At 38.2% G+C, this 19,930-nt stretch overlaps 1 protein-coding gene across 1 annotated transcript in view; it reads left to right on the top strand.

Moving 5' to 3' along the window:
• The window catches only part of trpa1b (transient receptor potential cation channel, subfamily A, member 1b), a 37,822-nt gene that overhangs the window by 8,774 nt on the left and 9,118 nt on the right, over nt 1–19,930 (top strand). The window contains exons 5-20 of the mRNA XM_052114895.1: nt 184–291; nt 408–516; nt 4,677–4,822; nt 6,940–7,076; nt 7,590–7,638; nt 7,830–7,929; nt 8,092–8,192; nt 8,364–8,533; nt 9,603–9,767; nt 10,489–10,603; nt 11,180–11,346; nt 12,298–12,388; nt 12,776–12,835; nt 12,953–13,051; nt 13,550–13,620; nt 18,891–19,044. Coding sequence (XP_051970855.1) covers nt 184–291; nt 408–516; nt 4,677–4,822; nt 6,940–7,076; nt 7,590–7,638; nt 7,830–7,929; nt 8,092–8,192; nt 8,364–8,533; nt 9,603–9,767; nt 10,489–10,603; nt 11,180–11,346; nt 12,298–12,388; nt 12,776–12,835; nt 12,953–13,051; nt 13,550–13,620; nt 18,891–19,044 — 1,842 coding nt within the window. The remainder of the gene's footprint in view (nt 1–183; nt 292–407; nt 517–4,676; nt 4,823–6,939; nt 7,077–7,589; nt 7,639–7,829; nt 7,930–8,091; nt 8,193–8,363; nt 8,534–9,602; nt 9,768–10,488; nt 10,604–11,179; nt 11,347–12,297; nt 12,389–12,775; nt 12,836–12,952; nt 13,052–13,549; nt 13,621–18,890; nt 19,045–19,930) is intronic.

The raw sequence follows: 19,930 nt of genomic DNA on the forward strand, positions 1-19,930 counted from the left end.
AAATAGGCCTTTATAATAGCATACAGTATATACAGCTCTGCTTGAACTGTAAGAGGTTCTCTATCTAGAATCTGCTCCTTGTTAGGGAAGAATACTGGAGAAATTAAATTGATTACAAAGCCTTGCGGACACTGACCTCATCCTGAAAAGAAATTGATGGCCATTTGTTTGTTTCTGGCACAGCTCCTTCTGTCTTGTGGCAAGACAGATGCCAATCTGGAGGGGGATCTGGGAAACACTCCCGCAATGCTGGCCTGCACCAACAATAACTGCCAAGCTCTCCATGTTCTTGTGAGTACAGAGTAGTTACATGTCAATACCAATCAAGTGTCGGCATGCAAAGTGAAAAACAGAATTCTCATTCTCCCATATTGTGGAATCAACGTGGCTCTTTCCTTTCCTTACAGTTCAAACACGGTGCTGAAATGTGTCGTCAGAACAAACTTGGCCACTACGCTATCCATACGGTTGCTTTTGCAGGTGCCAAGGAGTCTATGGAGCTGGTTTTGAAAATTGGTAATCAAGTTTAATATTTATGTTCAAAATGTACTGGGCCCAGGGACAAAAGTTTTATGGGTGGACTCCCTTTTCACCATGCTCAATGATTGAACATTTTAGATAATCTCCCCTATCTGACACAGCTAGTTCAGGTCTTGTGCTGCATTCATGATGATCATCTTTAGGAGATAAGTGCACAGGAAAACCAGACTTTGATCATAATATAGGGTAATTGTCTGATCTGAATGTTGATATATATATATATATATATATATATATATATATATATATATATATATATATATATATATATATATATATATATATATATATCAAATAACACAACCCCAATTCCAAAAAAGTTGGGACAGTCTAGTGTGTACCACTGTGTAACATCAAAGATGCTTCTAATAACACTCATTAAGTATTTGAGAACTAAATATATTAGTTTGTTAAGTTTAGCAAGCAGAATTTTCCCCATTCATCCATTATGCAGGTCCTCATCTGTGCAATTATAGGGGGCTTAAGTTGCTGTATATTGCACTTCATAATGGGCCACACATTCTTAACTGGAGACAGGTCAGGACAGATCAATCAAGCACCTGCACTCTCTGCTTATGCAGCCATGCACTTGTAATCCAGGCAGAATGTGGTAAAAGTGTATGGCTGCATAAATAGAGAGTATGGGTGCTAGAATGGCCTGCCTGCTGTCCTAACCTGTCTCAAATTTAACGAAGGCCCTGTACAATTTCGCAGCTGAGGACCTGTGTATTGGAGGAATGGGGGAAAATTCAGCTGGCTAAACTTAACAGTCTTGTGTCTTCAGTGCCCAAATGCTTAATAAGTGTTATTAGAATAAATTTTGATATTACACTGTGGTAAACACTTGACTGTCCCAGTCTGATTGGAAATGAGTAAATATTAAAATAAAATAAAAATAAAAAAAACTTAAAGGTCAAACATCAAATAATGTGTTGTTGTAGTGCTTTTAATATAGCATGGATGAATAGAATTTACAAATCACTTCTTTTTGTTTTCATTGTAGATTTTTCATTCAATGTTTTCTCTACATAAAACTGCAGTAAAAATAAAGATTCTTGCTACATGATGACATTAAATTTGCAATAATAACGTCATGGTTACTGTCATAACCTCCATTCCCTGAGCGATGGAACGAGACGTTGTGTCGAATGAAGTGACACAAGGGGTCTTCCTTGGGAGCCTCGCTTACCTCTGAACTAAAGAAAAGGTCAATGTGAAATTGGCAGACAGAATTTGCATGTCCCGCCCCCGGACATACGGGTATAAAGGGAGGCAGGCGTGCATCTGTCAGTCAGGTTTTTGCACTGATGAGCCAAGAATAAGGCATGGCCGTTTACAGTGGTAGGTCTAGTGCTGTGGCAGGAGGGACATAATGTCTCATTCCCTCCCTCAGGGAACGAAGGTTACGATAGTAACCATGATGTTCCCCTTCTGTAACTCACTCAACGTTGTGTTGAATGAAGTGACACAAGAGGTCCCATTCAAAAACGTCACGCACTAGTCCATGTTACGTGAACTGCTGAGACAGGTGCAAGCAGGCTGCTGCGTGCTAGAGGCAACTTTATCGGCTGCACGTAACCCTCCCCAACACCCCCAAAAGAAATGTCATATACAGGCCTTAGGTTCCCAGCACCCCTGAGGGGGGAACAGGTGCTACATGACTAGCATGGGAGCAAGCCCGGCAGCCACAGCCTTTTCTCTCTCTAGGTCTCTTGCATAGGGTGTGAAGTGGCTGGGGCTTAGTGCTATGAAATGCATCGGGGGAAGGTGGTCTTTCCTGGTCCTATTCTTTCAGGGGGAAAAGACCCTGCGGAGGCCACATCCTGCCCAGGCTAGGGGGAGGTAACATGTGGCAAATACACCACAAGGGTTGTGAAGTCATACGTGGGAGCGGCGCAGTAGTAGGTCCTGCCTAATGAGGGGGGAGCTCTACAAGCACGTGACTGATGTCTGCTAGGGAGGTGCCGTTGGCCACTGCCCACGAGGATGCCACACTTCTTGTCAAGTGACAAGAAAGGGGCGGGCACGGTCTGAGTCTGGAAGGCCAAGGAAATGCCATCGACGACCCATCGGACAGCCTCAGTTTGCAAGATGCTGTTCCCTTTCTGCCATCCGCCGAAGCAGACAAAGGTGGGTCTGCCTCCTCACAGGGCAGTTTGCTTGCAGGTTCATGACCTGATCCCTGAAGGGGGTCGTAGGAACCTTGGGCACATAGCCCGGTCGCGGCCTCAGGATAACGTGAGTATGTGCCGGACCGTGCAAGGCCCTGTTGAGAACTCGCAGGTCCAAGATTGGTCGCAACCTTTTTTGGGTACGATGAAGTAAGGGCTGTAGAAACCCTTCTTCATCTCGGAAGGAGGGACAGGCTCTTTCGCGTCCTTGAGAAGCAGAGTCGTGATCTCTGTCCTTAAACGCTGGCTTTTTTCTCACATACAGAGGCGGATGCAAATACCGCCGAAATGAGGCGGGAGCCGGGTGAAATTAATCGCGTAGTCAAGTCGGATGGTCCTGGCCAGCCAGAGTGACGGTTTGGGTAGCGAAAGCCACGCGTCCCAACTCCACGTGAGGGGCACTAACGGGACGATCACTTTTGACGTACCCAGTGAGTGAGGAAATCACTCTTTTATTGAGAATGTGGGTACCGCAGCCCAAAGGCGATGCGGCAAATTAAACAAGTATTCTCCTCCCAGCCCTCCACCGGAGGAGACAAGTCATCAGCATCAGACGCCGCTGTGATGTTCTCTGATGCAGCGCCGATAGCGTCATCCAATTCCGGGGGCTCAAGGGAGAATGCCGGCTGGCCGCGAGGCGAGCTGCACGCATCCCAAGCTCAGACAGAAGAAAGCGACCGTACCAGGGGGCGGGTGGATCGTGGGGATTTACCCGGCGAAACCGAGCCCATCGTCATCCCCAAATTGCCTTCTTAGCCAGCCGAGTCGTCCTCAATCCTGTGGGAAGAAGGCATGATGCAGGGGGTGGCTGAAGTGGCTTTCTCTCATGAGGAAAGAAAGCCGCGACCGCAACATTGCCATGGCTATGTTCTTGCACTGAGAACATGAACCATTCATAAAACACTGCCTGTGTGCGATCGCAGCCCAGGCACGTGAGGCAGCTTTTATGACCGTCAGAAGTGGAGAGAAATCGACCGCATCCAGGAACTACACAGAGACAGAAAGACATCTTTAAAAAGACACGTCCTGAAAAGCACGCCCACCTCCTTTTATACCCGTATGTCTGGGGGCAGGACATGAAAATTCTGTCTGCCAATTTCACATTGGCCTTTTCTGAAGTTCAGAGGTACGCGAGGCTCCCAAGGAAGACCCCTTGTGTCCCTTCATTCGACACAATGTCTCATTCCCTCCATCAGGTATTATTAGACATGATTATTGCAAATTGTCAAGTGAGTGACAGAAGGGGAACTGGATATGATACAGCTATAATGTAACTTCATGACAATATTTTTACGAAAACATTTCTGATGGAAAACATTTGCTACAAGGCTACAATATGGCAAATATAATTGAACAATTTCTTATTCATGCTTTAATAAAATGATTATTACAAATAATTTTTTTAATTTTAATAAAACTTTGTGTGTTTTACACAAGGTTTTATCTTGACGATGGCCTTATATTTCACCTATTCACTATGACGAGTCCTCTCTACTCATTCACAATGCTGTTTAGGAAGTCTCTAAAGATGCATGGGTGGTCTCTCTTCTAGAATTATGTGTTACAGACTTAAATATGTGTGGATTGTTCAAACTGCTCTTTTTGGCTAATAGATAAACGCCACAATTGTTATGCATATTACAGTCCTACATTTACAGATGCTTTAGTGGATTTACCTTTAAATGCAAATGAGTCAAATAGTCAAATCAGACAGATGGATAAACATGTTGCACATGACTGACAACATCTACCATTATGGGATTTATTTGCAAGTGTGTGGCATGGTACCCAAACAAACCAGTCAGTCTTACAATGTAACTGAAGAGATTGATGTGAAGGAATTACAGTATTTGGTCATGACTTCTCCTCTATTCATCTTTATAAACTATTTAAGAAAGAGGGACAGAAGCTGAACTATTTGTCTCACTCTTTTGCTTTCTCTTTCTCTTTCTCATCACCATAAAGGAGAGAAGATGGGTATTTCCTCCGTAATGCAAATTAATTATTTGGATAAGACCAGAAGCAGTCCCCTCCATCTGGCTGTACGTGGGGGGAATACAGAGGTGATCAAACTTTGCATCATTAAAGGAGCAAAAGTGGATCAGCAACAGGTAACTGCTGTTTCAAGAGCTATAAATAATAAGGGATTAATATTATGAATTACTAAATAACAACATGTGATTTATAATAGGGGTTTTCAACCTTCATGACGTGCAGTTATGCACACTGTACGCATACGATTCATAAAATATATAGGCATAAGTTTACTGTATTCAGTGTGATGATTGAGCCTGTTTCTTTGAGCACATCATGGAAATCAGTGGTTCAATACCAATGCAGCTAGTTGTAAATCATCCTCTACTGTGAAAAAACACGAGCAATACTTGCTTATTGTCTTCTTGTTTGCTTGTACAATACTTGTCTTATACGTTTTACAGTTTTTTTTACTGTCATTTGCAAACACCTTGGAACATACAACATACTGTGGATGTGGTATGTTATTTAGCATGATCTATTGGTGCTTTCAAGACAATAACTCTGACTTTTCCCACCTCCTGCTTAAAAACAAATAATGGCTGGAACACTTCTCGAAGTTGGAACTCCTTTTTCAGCTATTTAATTTTAATTTTACAACATAGCATGGTAGCTAGCATCTGGAAGCCATTATATTTGACATAATACATGTGAGTGAGAAATTTAATCTCTGCCTTTCCCACCTCCAACTTTGACTGGAATGCAACATGTACGTGAATCTGTATTTTACACTGTTCTTCATACTATTTTTCCCCATCTGTGAATGAATCTGTGCTTTTAAATGATTCTTTAAATGAACAAATCATTCTTACTCTTTTCAGTGATTTTAACGAATCAAATGAATCAACAATTCAATCATTCCCATAACACATATAAGATGCTCAGTTGTCAGCAACTACTGGCTCAAAAATGTAAGCTGTGGTGTGGGAACAAATATTTTTGGGAAGCGGATTCAAAAGGCTCGACACTCTGATATTAATTAATATTGCCACCACTATAAAACTTTAAAAACAAATAATAATTATGCATCATATTTTTGATGTAAGTATTAAAAAGTGGTTATAATGAAAAAGATTGACCATCAACTTGACTTCATGACCCAAAGTTTGTTACAACCCAGGTGTGACATTAATCTCTAGTCTAGTCTTCTTGACTAGTCTTAACTAGTCTAGACTAGTCTACTTTTGGGCTAAACCATAAATGTTATCCAGCATTTGAACCAACAACACAAGTCACAAATTCTACTATTCTCATAAATAGATTTAATAAAAGAGAAAATTAAGACAACAATATCAAGGGAATATACAGTATGCGTAACTAGGAAATGCAGAATGATTTGTTACTTTGGTAGTTGACAAATAACATGTCCATGAACTTTTTTTCCCAACATCAATGTTACAAGTCAAATTAAACCAATAGGGAAAGTGTATATTTTAGGTGCTGTAATTGGTCACCATTTTAGCAGTGATAAATAAACTTTTAATTTTTTTTTCCATGTAATCTTTGAATTAATATGAGGTAAAAAAACAACAAAAAACAAAAATGTCCCTGAATGCATAATAATTACATCAGTAATAAATAAGAAACAATGTCTTAGTGCAGCATGTCACACTGAAGGAGATGGCACAAATTGCATACAGTGCATACAGTATATATCATATGGCTGAGCCTTGCCTAAAACATTCCCTTTGCCTCATAACTAATAACTAATAATCTTTCATGAAATACAGCCGTAGGAAAACATGGCTTGCAGAGAATAAAACAGACAGTTTGATTTCCTGACTCTCGATCCCATTGTAACTCTTCCCCCTTACAGATACAAACACACTTGCACTCCTCCAATTGTCCTCATCAGTCCACAGCAGCAGGGTTGATGCATTCAGTAATAGCTTTAGATAGTTAAATTGATAGAAATTGCAGTCGCTTGCATCTATAACTGAGCTTGGCTGTTCCGTCCATTGCCACAGTAATTCAGGGTGCTCTCTTATTAATGGGTCGTGTTACTGGTACAAAGCTGCCGAGAGATTGTCCCTCTCTTAAATTACCTGACCCTGCCTCTCCTATTTATGTCAGGCTAATAGCTGACTTCCATCTCAGTGTCTCTCTCTCTCTCTCTCTCTCTCTCTCTCTCTCTCTCTCTCTCTCTCTCTCTCTCTCTTTCTCTCTCTCTCTGTGTGGCCTTATTGTTCTGCAGTGTGACAAATCCACAGCCCTCCACTTTGCCTGCGCTCAGGGTGCCATTGAGGCTGTCAAAATCATGCTTTCCTCTTATAACAGTGTTGAGGACATCATCAACATTAGGGATGGAGCCTATCAGACCCCCTTACATAGGTCAGTGAAAGTGTGATGTCATATTGCTGACCAGCAGACATTCTGACATGACCTAGCTTTCTGATTAATCTCAGAACTAATTAAAAAAATAGATTTTCTTTTTTTTTTACGTAGCAAACATGGAACGTAGATGCAGAGAAAGGCATTTTATACCCCATAACTCATACAGTATTTGGGGTGTTACTGATATTCAACATTCAATTGTACATCAAGAGCATGCATTTCTGCAATGTAATAACCAAATGTTAAATAATGCTTTTAAAACACCTTTGCTTAAATTGTTAGTTCTCCCAAAAATACAAATTCTAACATCATGCAGCTCTCATTCATAACTTATTTAGGGTGCAAGAAAGCACTGCGGTATATGGCGAAATATTTATAAAGCGATTTGCTTTTTCGATTTGGAGAGCGTTCAACCTGAATTTGCAATATGAGCCTATTTTACCAATATTTTATTGATTTCTATGTGTCAATAACTAAAAATGGCTTTTGCTTTACTTTCTCTTTTAATAGGGCCACATTGTTTGATCATGTCAAGCTGGCTGAATATCTTGTTTCAAAGGTAAATATGTTTCAATAGGTTTGTCTTTTGTGAATAGCTGAAATATATAAACGATACTGTATATCCACCAATAGAATCAGCCAGTTAATTAAATGCTTGATTATACAGCCCAATATCTCATCCTGTTATTACATGTATATTAATACAGCCACTAATTCACTGTCATTTGGTTTAATTTTTTCTTGGCAAAGGGAGCAGAAGTTGACTGCATTGACTGTAAGGGACTGTCCCCCCTGCTGCTAGGCTCAAGCTGCGGTTCATGGAGAACAGTGGCATTTTTACTGTCAAAAGGTATGCTAAGATAATATCTCTGCTAGAGAGTCTAATTGTACTCCAGTGCTTATATTCGGCATTGTCTTCAGCGCTTTTGCAATTCTGTTTGACATTTCTGCTTCAATATCATTTTCATGCACATTAATTATGTTTATTTACCAATTTTTTGCATTGAAAAAGGTGCCGATTTCAAAATCAAAGACAAAGCGGGGCGCAACTTCCTCCACTTTGCGACTCTCCAAACAAAAGGGCTGAAAAATCTGCCTGACACAATCTTTCAGGTGTGAAATATGTCAAAACGTCAAATGCAGTTTGTTGGATTCAGAGCACAACAACAGGTCTAAGCAATTAGATGCCAGTACTGTGCAAGTGACCCTAATATAATATAACAGTTTGAATGTATGTGTATGTACTAGTATGTATTAGTTATAAGAGCCCATTGCCTCCTCCAGAGTACTGCCGTGAAGCAGATGTTGTCTGATGAGGATGTAGAGGGCTGCACTCCTCTGCACTATGCCTGCAAACTTGGCATCCATGACTCGGTCAAAAACATGCTGGGTCTCAATATCTGTTTGGGTCAGAAGTCGAGAGAGAAGAAATCAGCCCTTCACTTTGCTGCAGAGTGAGAGTTTTTGCTTCTTAGTCAGAGATATATCAACATGACATCTTTTAACAGCCTGTGTGCTTATTTTCTTATACAGTATGACTCATTATGTGAGTAATAATTTTGACCTACAATAGCACATCAAAACTTATGATCATTTATGAAAGTTTTGCAGGCGCTTAAAAAAATGAATATAGAATACACATTCCCTAACCCAGTGGTTCTCAACTGGTGGGTTGCGACCCAGAAATTGGTTGTTGGTCTGTTCTGACTGGGTCATGGACAGCAGATAAAAAGCAATATTAAATACAAATAATACAATACAACTAACCATATAACTGTGCATAGTTAGGGTAGAAAAAGGATTAACAGCTTTTGAATGCTCAGAGAAATGTTTTTATTTATTTACGCTGTGCATAAAATCAATCTCTACTGTATTTTCACACAAGTCATGTTGCCACTTGGTTTAAGCTTCCCAAATTCGTCAGAGGCCAACATGGACAGGTTACGCGACATGCCTTCATCCTCGAAAACAATGAACAAAACTATGCAAAGTAAATAAAATTAAAACTCATTAAATACAGGTTCACTTGCAACCAGTGCAATGATGAATTGTGCAAGCCACAGTGTGATTGTGCTGTGAATTATTAATTTTTAGTTGCACTGAAATCAAATATTGATATGTTTATATAAATTTATTGGTTGCACATTCCTTATATTTAGCAGCCTAATACAATATTTGGCCCAGTGTTCGGTCTGTGTGCTAAATATGTAAACCATACTTTATTTTCCTATTCAGCCTATGTTATGTTAACAATTTTGCATAGGCCTATTGTTGTGCCTGTGCAGTTCATGGAAATATTAATATGCAATATAAATGTCAGTTTTTGATTTTAAGGACATTTTGTTTACTTTTGTATGATAATAATTTTTGTACTTTATTGGGTCGCCAGTTTTCTTTCAATTAAACCTAATCTCTGAAGCAAAACCAACAAGTTGAGAACCACTGGCCTCATCTAACTCTTTAAACTCAGTTTCTACTGAACCAGTCATTATTAAAGGGTGTTTTTCCCAATGTATCTGTCAGATATGGGCGTATAAACACGTGCCATAGGCTGCTGGACACACTAACAGACTCCAAGATGTTGAACGAGGGGGATGAAAAAGGTCTGACGCCCCTCCATCTTGCATCAAGAGGAGGACACACTCAAGTTGTGGATCTGCTGCTCAGGAGGGGAGCCCTCTTTCAAAGGTCCGACATCTGTTAGAGCAAAACAGCAAACTGCATTTACAAGTTACCCTTTTGGAAAAGAAGTTAGTTCAACATGTGAATGTTCTGGTACCCTGAAATCACCCCATTCACCCACCCTACAGACAAGCACTATCTCCCAGTAGATCCTTTGGCTTCAATTTTTTACCTTTACTTATGGCGCTACTGATAGTGTGTTGAGCTAGCAGCCTAAGCGTTCAGTAATCACATTCACATAATGATGAGAGTGATTCGGAGGCTGCATTTTCCCTCTAAGATTGAATTTTGACTCCACTGATGGTTAGGTTTAGGTTTTGGGTTAGGGTGTAGAGTTAATGAAATGTGTATTTTCAAAACTAAAAATACAACTTGCTTTACCACTCACTTTTGGCGCCACTCTGTGACATTTCACCTAAAAACTGGAGCTCACATGTGCTGAATTGTTTAACAACACTTCCAGCTTTGGCCACTGGGGGCACTGGTTCAAATTTCAGTAAGCACAGACCGATTTCAGCTAAAGAACTTTCGACCAAGTGCTGCTGAATTCACAGTGAGATCAGTCTAACTAGGTACACTACAATCTACTTGTAAAAAGTAGTAAAAAAAAAAGCTACTAAAAGTACTTCATTGATGAATGTTGCAAAAAAAAAAAAAACATTCAGGATGATATTGCCTCTGTGAGTTCAGCTGGACATTTCATCATGAGGTCTGTTTTAATCTCTAGTGATTACAAAGGCTGGTCCTGTTTACATCACGCTGCAGCTGAGGGATACACACAGACGATGAAAATCCTGCTGGCAGCAAATGTTAAACTGCTGGATGGAACAAATGAGGATGGGGTAAACAGTGTCAAAATACTAAACCACAATAGACAAAGGAACACGACAACTATAGGGAATATAATCAGTTATCCATGATAAAAAAAAAACTAAAATAATATCCAAAAGACCATACAAAACTTCAGTTTCACAATTGTTAATAACTAAAGGTATGTTAAAGGTGAAGTGTGTAATTTCTGTGCCATTAACGTCACCAAATGAAATTGTAAAAATAATAACTCCATAAAAATAATGGCCATCTGCCATTGTTCAGAAAATGGATAGTGCTGCCCCAAACTCACACCATTTGTTGAGCCAATGTTAATAGAGCCATGGTGTTTACAGGGTTTTGGGAAATCAATCAAAAAATGGCTTAATTATAGTATTTTAACATTGGAAAAAAATATCACACCACCTTTAATGAGTAAAATGTTATAAAGCTGATTGTCTATACACCTAAAGAATAAAATCTCACATTGTTTTGAAACTTTAGTGTAATTCAAACATGGAGGCAAGTGAAAAAAGATGATGGATGCAATTTTTTATTAATTTGAACTGAGCTGCCATTTAACTTTCACTTAACGTATGCTTTAACAGAACACAGCTCTTCACATAGCTGCAAAGGTGGGCCATGTAAGTGCTGTTCTCCTGTTATTTGAAAGAGGAGCTGATATAACTCTTAACAACGCTGACAACTCTTTCCTTCATGAAGCTGTGCACAATGAGAAAAAAGATGTAGTGAATGCCACCATCGAAAGCGAGAGGTAAGGAGGCATCTAAATTCAAGATAACTACCTTTTGTGTTTACATAGCTTACAGTGTCTTGAATTGCTGGTATACGCTTACCCCAAACTCTTGCCGGAAAGGGGGGCACAACAAAAAATATAAATGTAGCCATTAAATACCAGAGAATATTTTTTATCAGTAATTTTTTAAAGAACTAATTAAAGAACATATTAAAATAATTTAGATTTTTTTAATTCCAGTGCTTGGAAATAAAAATCAGAATACCTCTAGCGCCACAAAATATTTTTTTCAAACAGATTTCCAGAACAATCCCCACATCTTCCATTGGTCGACAAACCAAAAGTCCTGACTGGTCATGACCCGTGATGCTCAAACAAACAGGGCGCTATACGTGCCACAGGGCCACAGTGTTTACTTTTAGGGAAAATGAGTACAGCAGCCTACAAATGACTTGCTTATTGTTGACTCTGCATATTACAGTGTAATGGGCAAATTATTAACTTTGTGTGTTGGGGAAATTCTGTTTGAAAACAGTTATTTCTGTTTAGTGTCACTGGTGTTCTGTTTCAAGACACAGTTGAAGGAATAGTTCAACCCAAAAAATAAAAGTCTGTAATCATTTTCTCACCCTCATGTAGTTCCAAACCCATATGAGTTTCTTGGAACACAAAGGGGATGTTTTGCAGAATGACAGCCTCAGTCACTATTCACGTTTATTGTATTGGGAAAACAAGTGCAATGAAAGTGAATGGTGACTGAGGCGGTCATTCTGCCTAACATCTCTGTTTGAGTGTCACAGAAGAAAGATAGTCATATGGCTTTGGAACATTATGAGGGCGAGTAAATGATGAAAGAATTTTCAATTTTAGGTAAAGTATCCCTTTAAAGGCCTACCTTTTTTTGAAAACCCATATTGTTTCTCTCCTCTGAGTTTTCCTGTGGTTGACAAAACTAATAATTCACTGCAGGTGTGCTGAGGCAATGAGTTCATTTAAAGCTAGTTCAACTTCCCGCTGTGTTGTGATGGACATCATAGAGTTCCTCCCGGAGTCTTTCAAGGTCTATCTATTAACTTCCTTCCTTGTGAAAATATAACAGTCACTATTGATAAGAGTCTGTAAAAAAGTGATAGTTCACCCAAAAATAAAAATTCTGTTATTTCTTAAATTCTGCTATCTGTTAAAAATTCTCACCCTCATGATTTTCCAAACCCATATGACTTTCTTACTTGAACACAAAAGAAGATGTTAGGCAGAAAGGTAGCGTCAGTCACCATTCACTTTCTTTGTATGGACATAAGAGGTTAACATTTGGCCTAACGTCTCCTTTAGTGCTCTACAGAAGAAAGAAAGTCATATGGGTTTGGAACACATGAGGGTTAGTAAATAAGACAGAATTCTCATTTTGGGTAAACTAATCCTTTAAACCTCACTCACTTCTGAACAGCATCTTCTGGACCAGTGTATACAAGAGTCAGACCTTGATGCCAACAGTCCAGAGTACCATGTAAGCTATGCACAAATGCTTTAATAATGACCTGAGGACATTCAAAAAAGTTGCATAAGCTGATGAAGTTCATTGAATGTACTCTCAACTAAAGGTACATTTCAATGGTTTTGGCAGATCAAGTATGATTTCCGGTGGCTTCAGGCTCCCATACAGTTGAAGAAGTATGCTAAAACAGACAAAAACATGAACTTCCAACCACTGGCAGCTTTGAATGTAAGTTTCTTTTAAATGATACTAGTATATGATCCTGTAAGGTATCTACATTTTCTGAAACCACTGAGGCTGGTGCGAATGTAGACTTACATGAAAAACAATGTTTTAATAAATAATACAAAAGAGATATTATTTTTTATGAGCAAATAGTGGGGGAGACACTTAAGTCATAGTTTAAAAATTTCAGAACATAGTCTGGAAGTTTTTTGTATGTGTGTGCGTGTGCGCGCGCGTGTGTGTGTGGAATTTGAAAATTTTCCCAAGAACTGCAGAAAATAAGTTATACCTACAAAAATCCATGTAGCTCATATTTACTTGCAGTACACTGTATATTAGCAGCTGCTTATTTTACAAATATGTAACATTTTGTAAAATAAACTGCAGATATATTGTATTTTTTTTATATATATATTTGTAAAGACTTCTACAAAGATCTGATACATTTTACTTCCTAAAATGTTGTTTGACTGAATCATCATGATCTTTGTGTCTCACTAGGGCATGGTGCATTACAACCGACTAGATCTTCTCACTCACCCTGTGAGCCAAAAATACCTGGAGATGAAGTGGTATGATAATGAGGCACTACATTTACATTTACATTTATGCATTTGGCAGACGCTTTTATCCAAAGCGACTTACAGTGCACTTATTACAAGGACAATCCCCCCAGAGCAACCTGGAGTTAAGTGCCTTACTCAAGGACACAATGGTGGTGACTGTGGGGCTTGAACCAGCGTCCATCTGATTACCAAATTACCAGTTATGTGTTTAGACCACTACACCACCACCACTCCTGAACTGAACTCTTTTATATAGAGCCTACTTTCACTACAGTCCTAGTCATAATTAAATAATTAACTATGTTATAGAAAACTTTAAATGAGGCGTGCTAACAGAAGTGTGTAGAGTAGCCACAAATTTTAGTCAAGTAAAATTGCTTAAAAAAAAATTATTACTCAGTAGAAGTAAAAGATTTAACATAAATAATTACTTGAGTAAGAAAGTATCCAGTTAAAAGAGTACTCAATTAGTGAGTAACACGTTAATTTTCACAAATGACATAATGTACATTAACTCCCCTATATTCCATGATATAATACACATTTAACATGTATTACAGAATTATTATTATTATTATTAATGGAAATTCTGTCATCATTCACCATCATGTTGTTCCAAACCCATATGACTTTCTCTCTTCCATGCACAATAAGGAGATATTAGACAGAATGTTTGCCTGCGTAAAACTATTTACTTTCAGTGAATATTTCTTATCTCTCAATATAAATGTTAGCTGAGCTATCACTTTAAAAGGATAGTTCACCCAAAAATGAAAATTCTCTCATCAATTACTCACCCTCATGCTATCCCAGATATGTATGACTTCCTTTCTTCTGCAGAACACAAATTAAGATTTTTAGAAGAATATTTTAGCTCTATAAAAATAATCCATAGACTAGAATAATCCAAGAATGCTAGACATTCTTCTCCCTGCCCAGCAGGGGGCGATATTCAGAAAAGAATGTGAATCACCAAAAACACAAGAAGAAGAATGTGAAGGTGATCTGTTCTCGGTTTTTCATCCACACTGTTCACATTGCTTCTGAAGATACTGATTTAACCACTGGAGTCTTATAAGTTACTTTTATGCTGATTTATGTGATTTTGTTTATCTTTAAAATGTTGCCACCCATTCACTTGGATTGTATGGACTAAGACAGCTGAGAAATTCTTCTAAAAATCTTAATTTGAGTTCAGTAGATGAAAGAAAGTCATACACATCTGGGGTGGCATGAGGGTGAGTAAATAATGAGAATATACATATCCCTTTAAGGGCTCTTGTCAGATCCTGAAGAATTTGTCAATAAGAGAGGTTTGGAAACACCTCTAGTAATTATTACGGTGAAAACGTGAAAATGTCCCACAAGGACATTATATATATATATATATATATATATATATATATATAAATAATGCTGAAATATAAACCAAAGCAAGATCATGGTTTATTAATGCATACCTTAGCATTTAATGTCCTGCGTGGATTCTTATTTCAGTGTAGTTACAGTTTTCAGTGTCGAAAGAATTTAGATAATTAGTTCTGTACAGCAGTACCGCCGCTCTCTAAATGCAGAGTATGCAGCCTGTGTAGGGCACCAACCCCGGTCACAGAACACTCACTGTGTCTGAAAACGCCCTTATCCACTATATAATGCACTATTTCAAGTGTTCGCCATTTTGTAGGAGTGTCTGAATTCTGAGTTTGTTCCCTACTTTTGTTCACTCATTCTTACCCACAATGCACTCTCATTTTGAGTGTACATTTGATGTACACTCAACAACGGTTAATTGCCCACAATCCACCATGGGGAAGATGTACGAGCTGGAAGTTTACTGCTTCCTTCACTCCTGCAATGTTTTATTTCATGCTTATTGTATTTGTTAGGGTTACCTTGTCTTGTTTTACCGTTGTCCCTTTGTTTTCCATTTTTGTCCCTTTTGTTTTCCGTAGTTTTCACTTTTATCCTTTGTTTAGCTCCACAGTCTCCCTGTTAGCGTTCGTGTTCGTTGTTCATTGTTTTCACCTGCCCTCGTTAGTTGTCTTTTGTTTTAGTTTATCACCTAGTTATCTTGTTTGAGTTCTGTTTGTTCATTGGTTCCTGTCTTCCCATGTCCACGTATTTATACCCTGTCTGTTTGGTTAGTCACTGTCTATCGTTGAATGTTGTTAGCCCGGTGTGTGTTCCCTGCCCGTTTTCCTCTGCCTTGTGTTTATTTCCCCATCGAGGGTTTTTCCTTTGTACCCGTGTTTTCCGTGTACCTGCCCTGTTTGTTCCTCAATAAAGTTGAACTGCACTTGGATCCGCATCTCCTCGTCTGCCTTCGCTGCCCATTCGTGACAGTATTAAATTAATTTTGACAAATAATTTCTTGATTAAAATAACTTAATAAAACTAATAGAGGCATAGAGGCAAAACATACAGATACATTTTAAAACGTACTCTTTATTTGATAAAATGTGTTTAATCTTTATATTAACACACAGTATATATTAATAATTACAAACAGAGTGAAGATTTATTGTATTTATTTATTATTTAATAAGAATAACAAGTAAGGCCCAAGTATTTTTAAAAGTTCATATGTGATGTTGTTTCTGTGACAGCCCCAGAGCTCCGAGCCTCTGACACTTGGTGTATATGTCAGCATCCGAATTCACTCACTCATTTCATTCAATCACTGCTGAGATATAATGCACTCACTGCCATTCACGATATAGGAATTAGTGAATGAGTGAACGATTTCAGACACAGCCACTCTCTTCAGCATACTATCGCCTCACGTCCGCACATCTCTCACCCAGGTGCCTCGTGCCCCTTGCTGTGCAAACGCAGAAATGCTGTCTGATCACACTCCAGTTGTCAATCACACGAATGGCAGAGGAAAAGGCATTTACACTTAACTTGAATGTTTACATGGATTTATACAGTTAATCCACCCAAAGTAACTGTGTTAGTTTCCAGTACCCCCGCGAGGGCACGTGGTAAATGCGTAAATACTGCTCATGACATGCGGAACAAAGCACACTGATATATTGCTGCAGAGAAGTACACTTAAAAACTGATGTCATAAGAGCCCAGTTAAATCACATTACACAGAAAAGCCCATGTTACATTAGAGCCAAAACTTACTTCAGCATGCTGCCTTAAGCACCCAAGCTGCGATTTTAATCTTGAAATATCAGCTTGTCTTGGTGTTAAATGATGGCATTGCATGATGAAGCTATACTTTTTTCACTGTGTTGAGCTGAAGAAAGTGTTTCACTTTGAAGAACTTGATGCTGCAGCATTGATGACTTGAGTGCCAGTCTGTGATAGTGCACAGTTGTGTGAACTTCTGCTCTCGTAAAAGTCCCATTTAATAATCTCTCAATAAATTACACATGAACTAAAATTAAACTCAATAATGTAATGGCAGGAATGCCACCCTTTGTAAAGAAGAAAAAGTTAAACTGTTTCATTAGTTCTAATCTAAACAAATACTGAAATAATCAAACCATTTCACCAGTTTAAAATTAAGTTATATTTGTTAACTGTAAAGCAGTTCAGTGGAAAGGAGGAGGTGAGAACCATCTTGACAATATAAATAATAGTTTAATGTAGAAATAAGCTAAAAGACACAAACACACATAGGACGGACAGCTGCCCGTAAATGCTCTCTCTATGTTGCACCACCGTCCGCAGTCAGCCTTTATCCCTCTCGGAGGCTTGATTAGCCTGATAAGGGGCTGGGTGAGTAAAATCACGACCCGGCCCCTCCCTCCACCCTGCCACATTAACCTTAGTTAACACAATAGTTAACATAAACTAATTTTAACAATAGTTTAACAATGAAGATTACTTAAGATAGTTTTCCCAAAATTAAAAATTCTCTCCATCCCGATGTGTATGACTTTCTTCTGTTCAACACAAATTCATATTTAAAAATGTTCAGCTCTGTAGGTCCTGATAATGCAAGTGAATGGTGGTTAAAATTTTGAAGCTCCAAAAAGCTAATTAATACAGCATAAAAGTAATCTATATGACTCCAGTGGTTAAATCCATGTGTTCTGAAGGGATATGACAGGTGTGGGTGAGAAACAGATCAATAGTTCTTTTTTAATATAATTTCTCCTCCCTGCCCTTAGCAATAGCAATATGCATGAAGATTGCAAATCGCCAAAAACAAGAAGCCGAATGTGAAAGTGGAGGTTGATAGTAAAAGAAATCAACTAGAAAAATACTTAAATAATGAGCTGTGTCTCACCCACACTTATCATATAATTTCAGAAGATATGGATTAATCCACTGGAGTTGTATGGATTAATTTTATACTGCCTTTATGTGGTGTTTGGCGCTTCAGAGTTTTGGACACCTTTCACTTGCATTTTATGGCCCAGTAGCTAAGATACTCTACTAAATATATTTGTTTGTGTTCTGCAGTAGAAAGAAAGTCATACATGAGTAAATAATGAGAACATTTTAATATTACACATTTTTAACATAAAAAGTTTAACATAAGTAATTATGAATGAACATTTTGTACATTACCCAAGATTACAATGCTGAAAAAAAATTTAAAAATTCCAACGTGTGTTCATACCTGTTGCATTAACTACTGTTGACGAAGAGAACCTTATAGAGCTTTTTCACACTCCTGGTTTTGGAAGTAAACATTTGCAGGGTAAACTTCTACAGCGGTGAATGGGAGACAACAGTAAATATTATTTTCACTTACCCATTTGCTCCAGAGGCCAAAGAAAAAAAATCCACTCTTACGTTTTAATGATTTTCCAGATGGAAAAAATAGAGAGAGCTAAATTCAGACAGTCAGATCGGAGTTGTCAAATTTACTGTCACTCTCTCGGCAGCTGTAATCGAAACTTCCTCACAGCTGTAGTTATTCGTTTTTTAAAACTAATTCCAGGGTAATATAACACAAATCATAATGTTATAAATTTAAACTCAATATTAAAAAAATTTATATAATTTTTGCTAGATTTACGCTGCTAAATATGGACGCAAAACGTCATTGTCTATTGTAAAGTGTTACCAATATTTATTGTATAAAAATGATTTCTGACCACAAATTATGACTCTCCTTCAGTTGTGGCATCATCACAAAATTGTTAGACATTGTTAGCCAACAAATAAAATATATTAGTATGAGTGTGCAAAGTGGGTTGGTAATAAAGTTTATTTTCTTACACTCCACTGGGCCAAAAGAGCCCATAATGAAGAAACACCTGAAAACACACCACTGAATACCCTGATTCTGTTCCATTTTACTCTGACAGGAAGGCGTATGGAAGCAAGGTTCATTTGCTCAACCTGGCTGTCTACCTGCTTGGCTTGCTGCCCCTCACGTACCTCATCCTCAACCTGAGACCGAGCCAGGACATTTCCACCAATGGCACATCTGTCATCATGGTGCCTGTATCTTTCAGAGAGGTAGACAGTCTCTATTCAAAACTCTCTGGAGTCTTGTAGGGAAGAGATGTGTTGAAAGAGCGCTAAAGACTTTCAGTGAACACAATGTAGGGACTGATTCCTGTGTTTTGTGGAACAAATGACAGCTGGAGATGCTTATCAGTGGCAAGTAGAGTAGGAAATGGAGAAAGACAATAGTGTAGTTGAATTTAAATGGCAATCAGACTAATCTTAATTAATTTCCGTGTCACACCGTGTCATAAATGCTAAAAGGAAAGGAAAAATGAAAATGCATGACCCTTTTTAACACGAAATACTTTGTCTTGGTATGCATATCTGACAGTTTAATCAACAGCTGGCTTCTAAATGTGGTACTACACTTTAACTGTGTCAAACACATGGGACGAATTGGTGTAACCTGAAGCACACAGATGATATCATGTCTTTGCCATTATCCATCTCAGGTCTTATTTGTCACTATGTGGTGGGTCAGAATAACCCATGGTCCTTGTTTACATGTTGACATTATCTATTATACATTGACTATCTAATTATTTGTGCTATCATTCACAATCACATTTATAATCACTCTTACATTTGCATTATCTTGGTTATAATCTTGTACGTGTCATATTACTTAATTTAGTATGTGTCATTTTAACTGAATGGCATTCATTAGCTTTCTTGTTATTCATCAACTTCAAGGATATTATGTCCATAAACTTAAGTATGACTAATCATGTATGCATATTACTATATATCTTTAGAGCAATTGCATGCAATACTCGCTGCAACAAATAATTTCCTTAATCAGCATTTCTGTCTTGTTTACATGAATAAACATGTACATAAAGCAAAACACACACACACACACACACACACACACACACACACACACACACACACA

The sequence above is a fragment of the Xyrauchen texanus genome, chromosome 42 (genome assembly GCF_025860055.1).
Source record: "Xyrauchen texanus isolate HMW12.3.18 chromosome 42, RBS_HiC_50CHRs, whole genome shotgun sequence".
Classification (NCBI taxonomy): Eukaryota; Metazoa; Chordata; class Actinopteri; order Cypriniformes; family Catostomidae; genus Xyrauchen; species Xyrauchen texanus.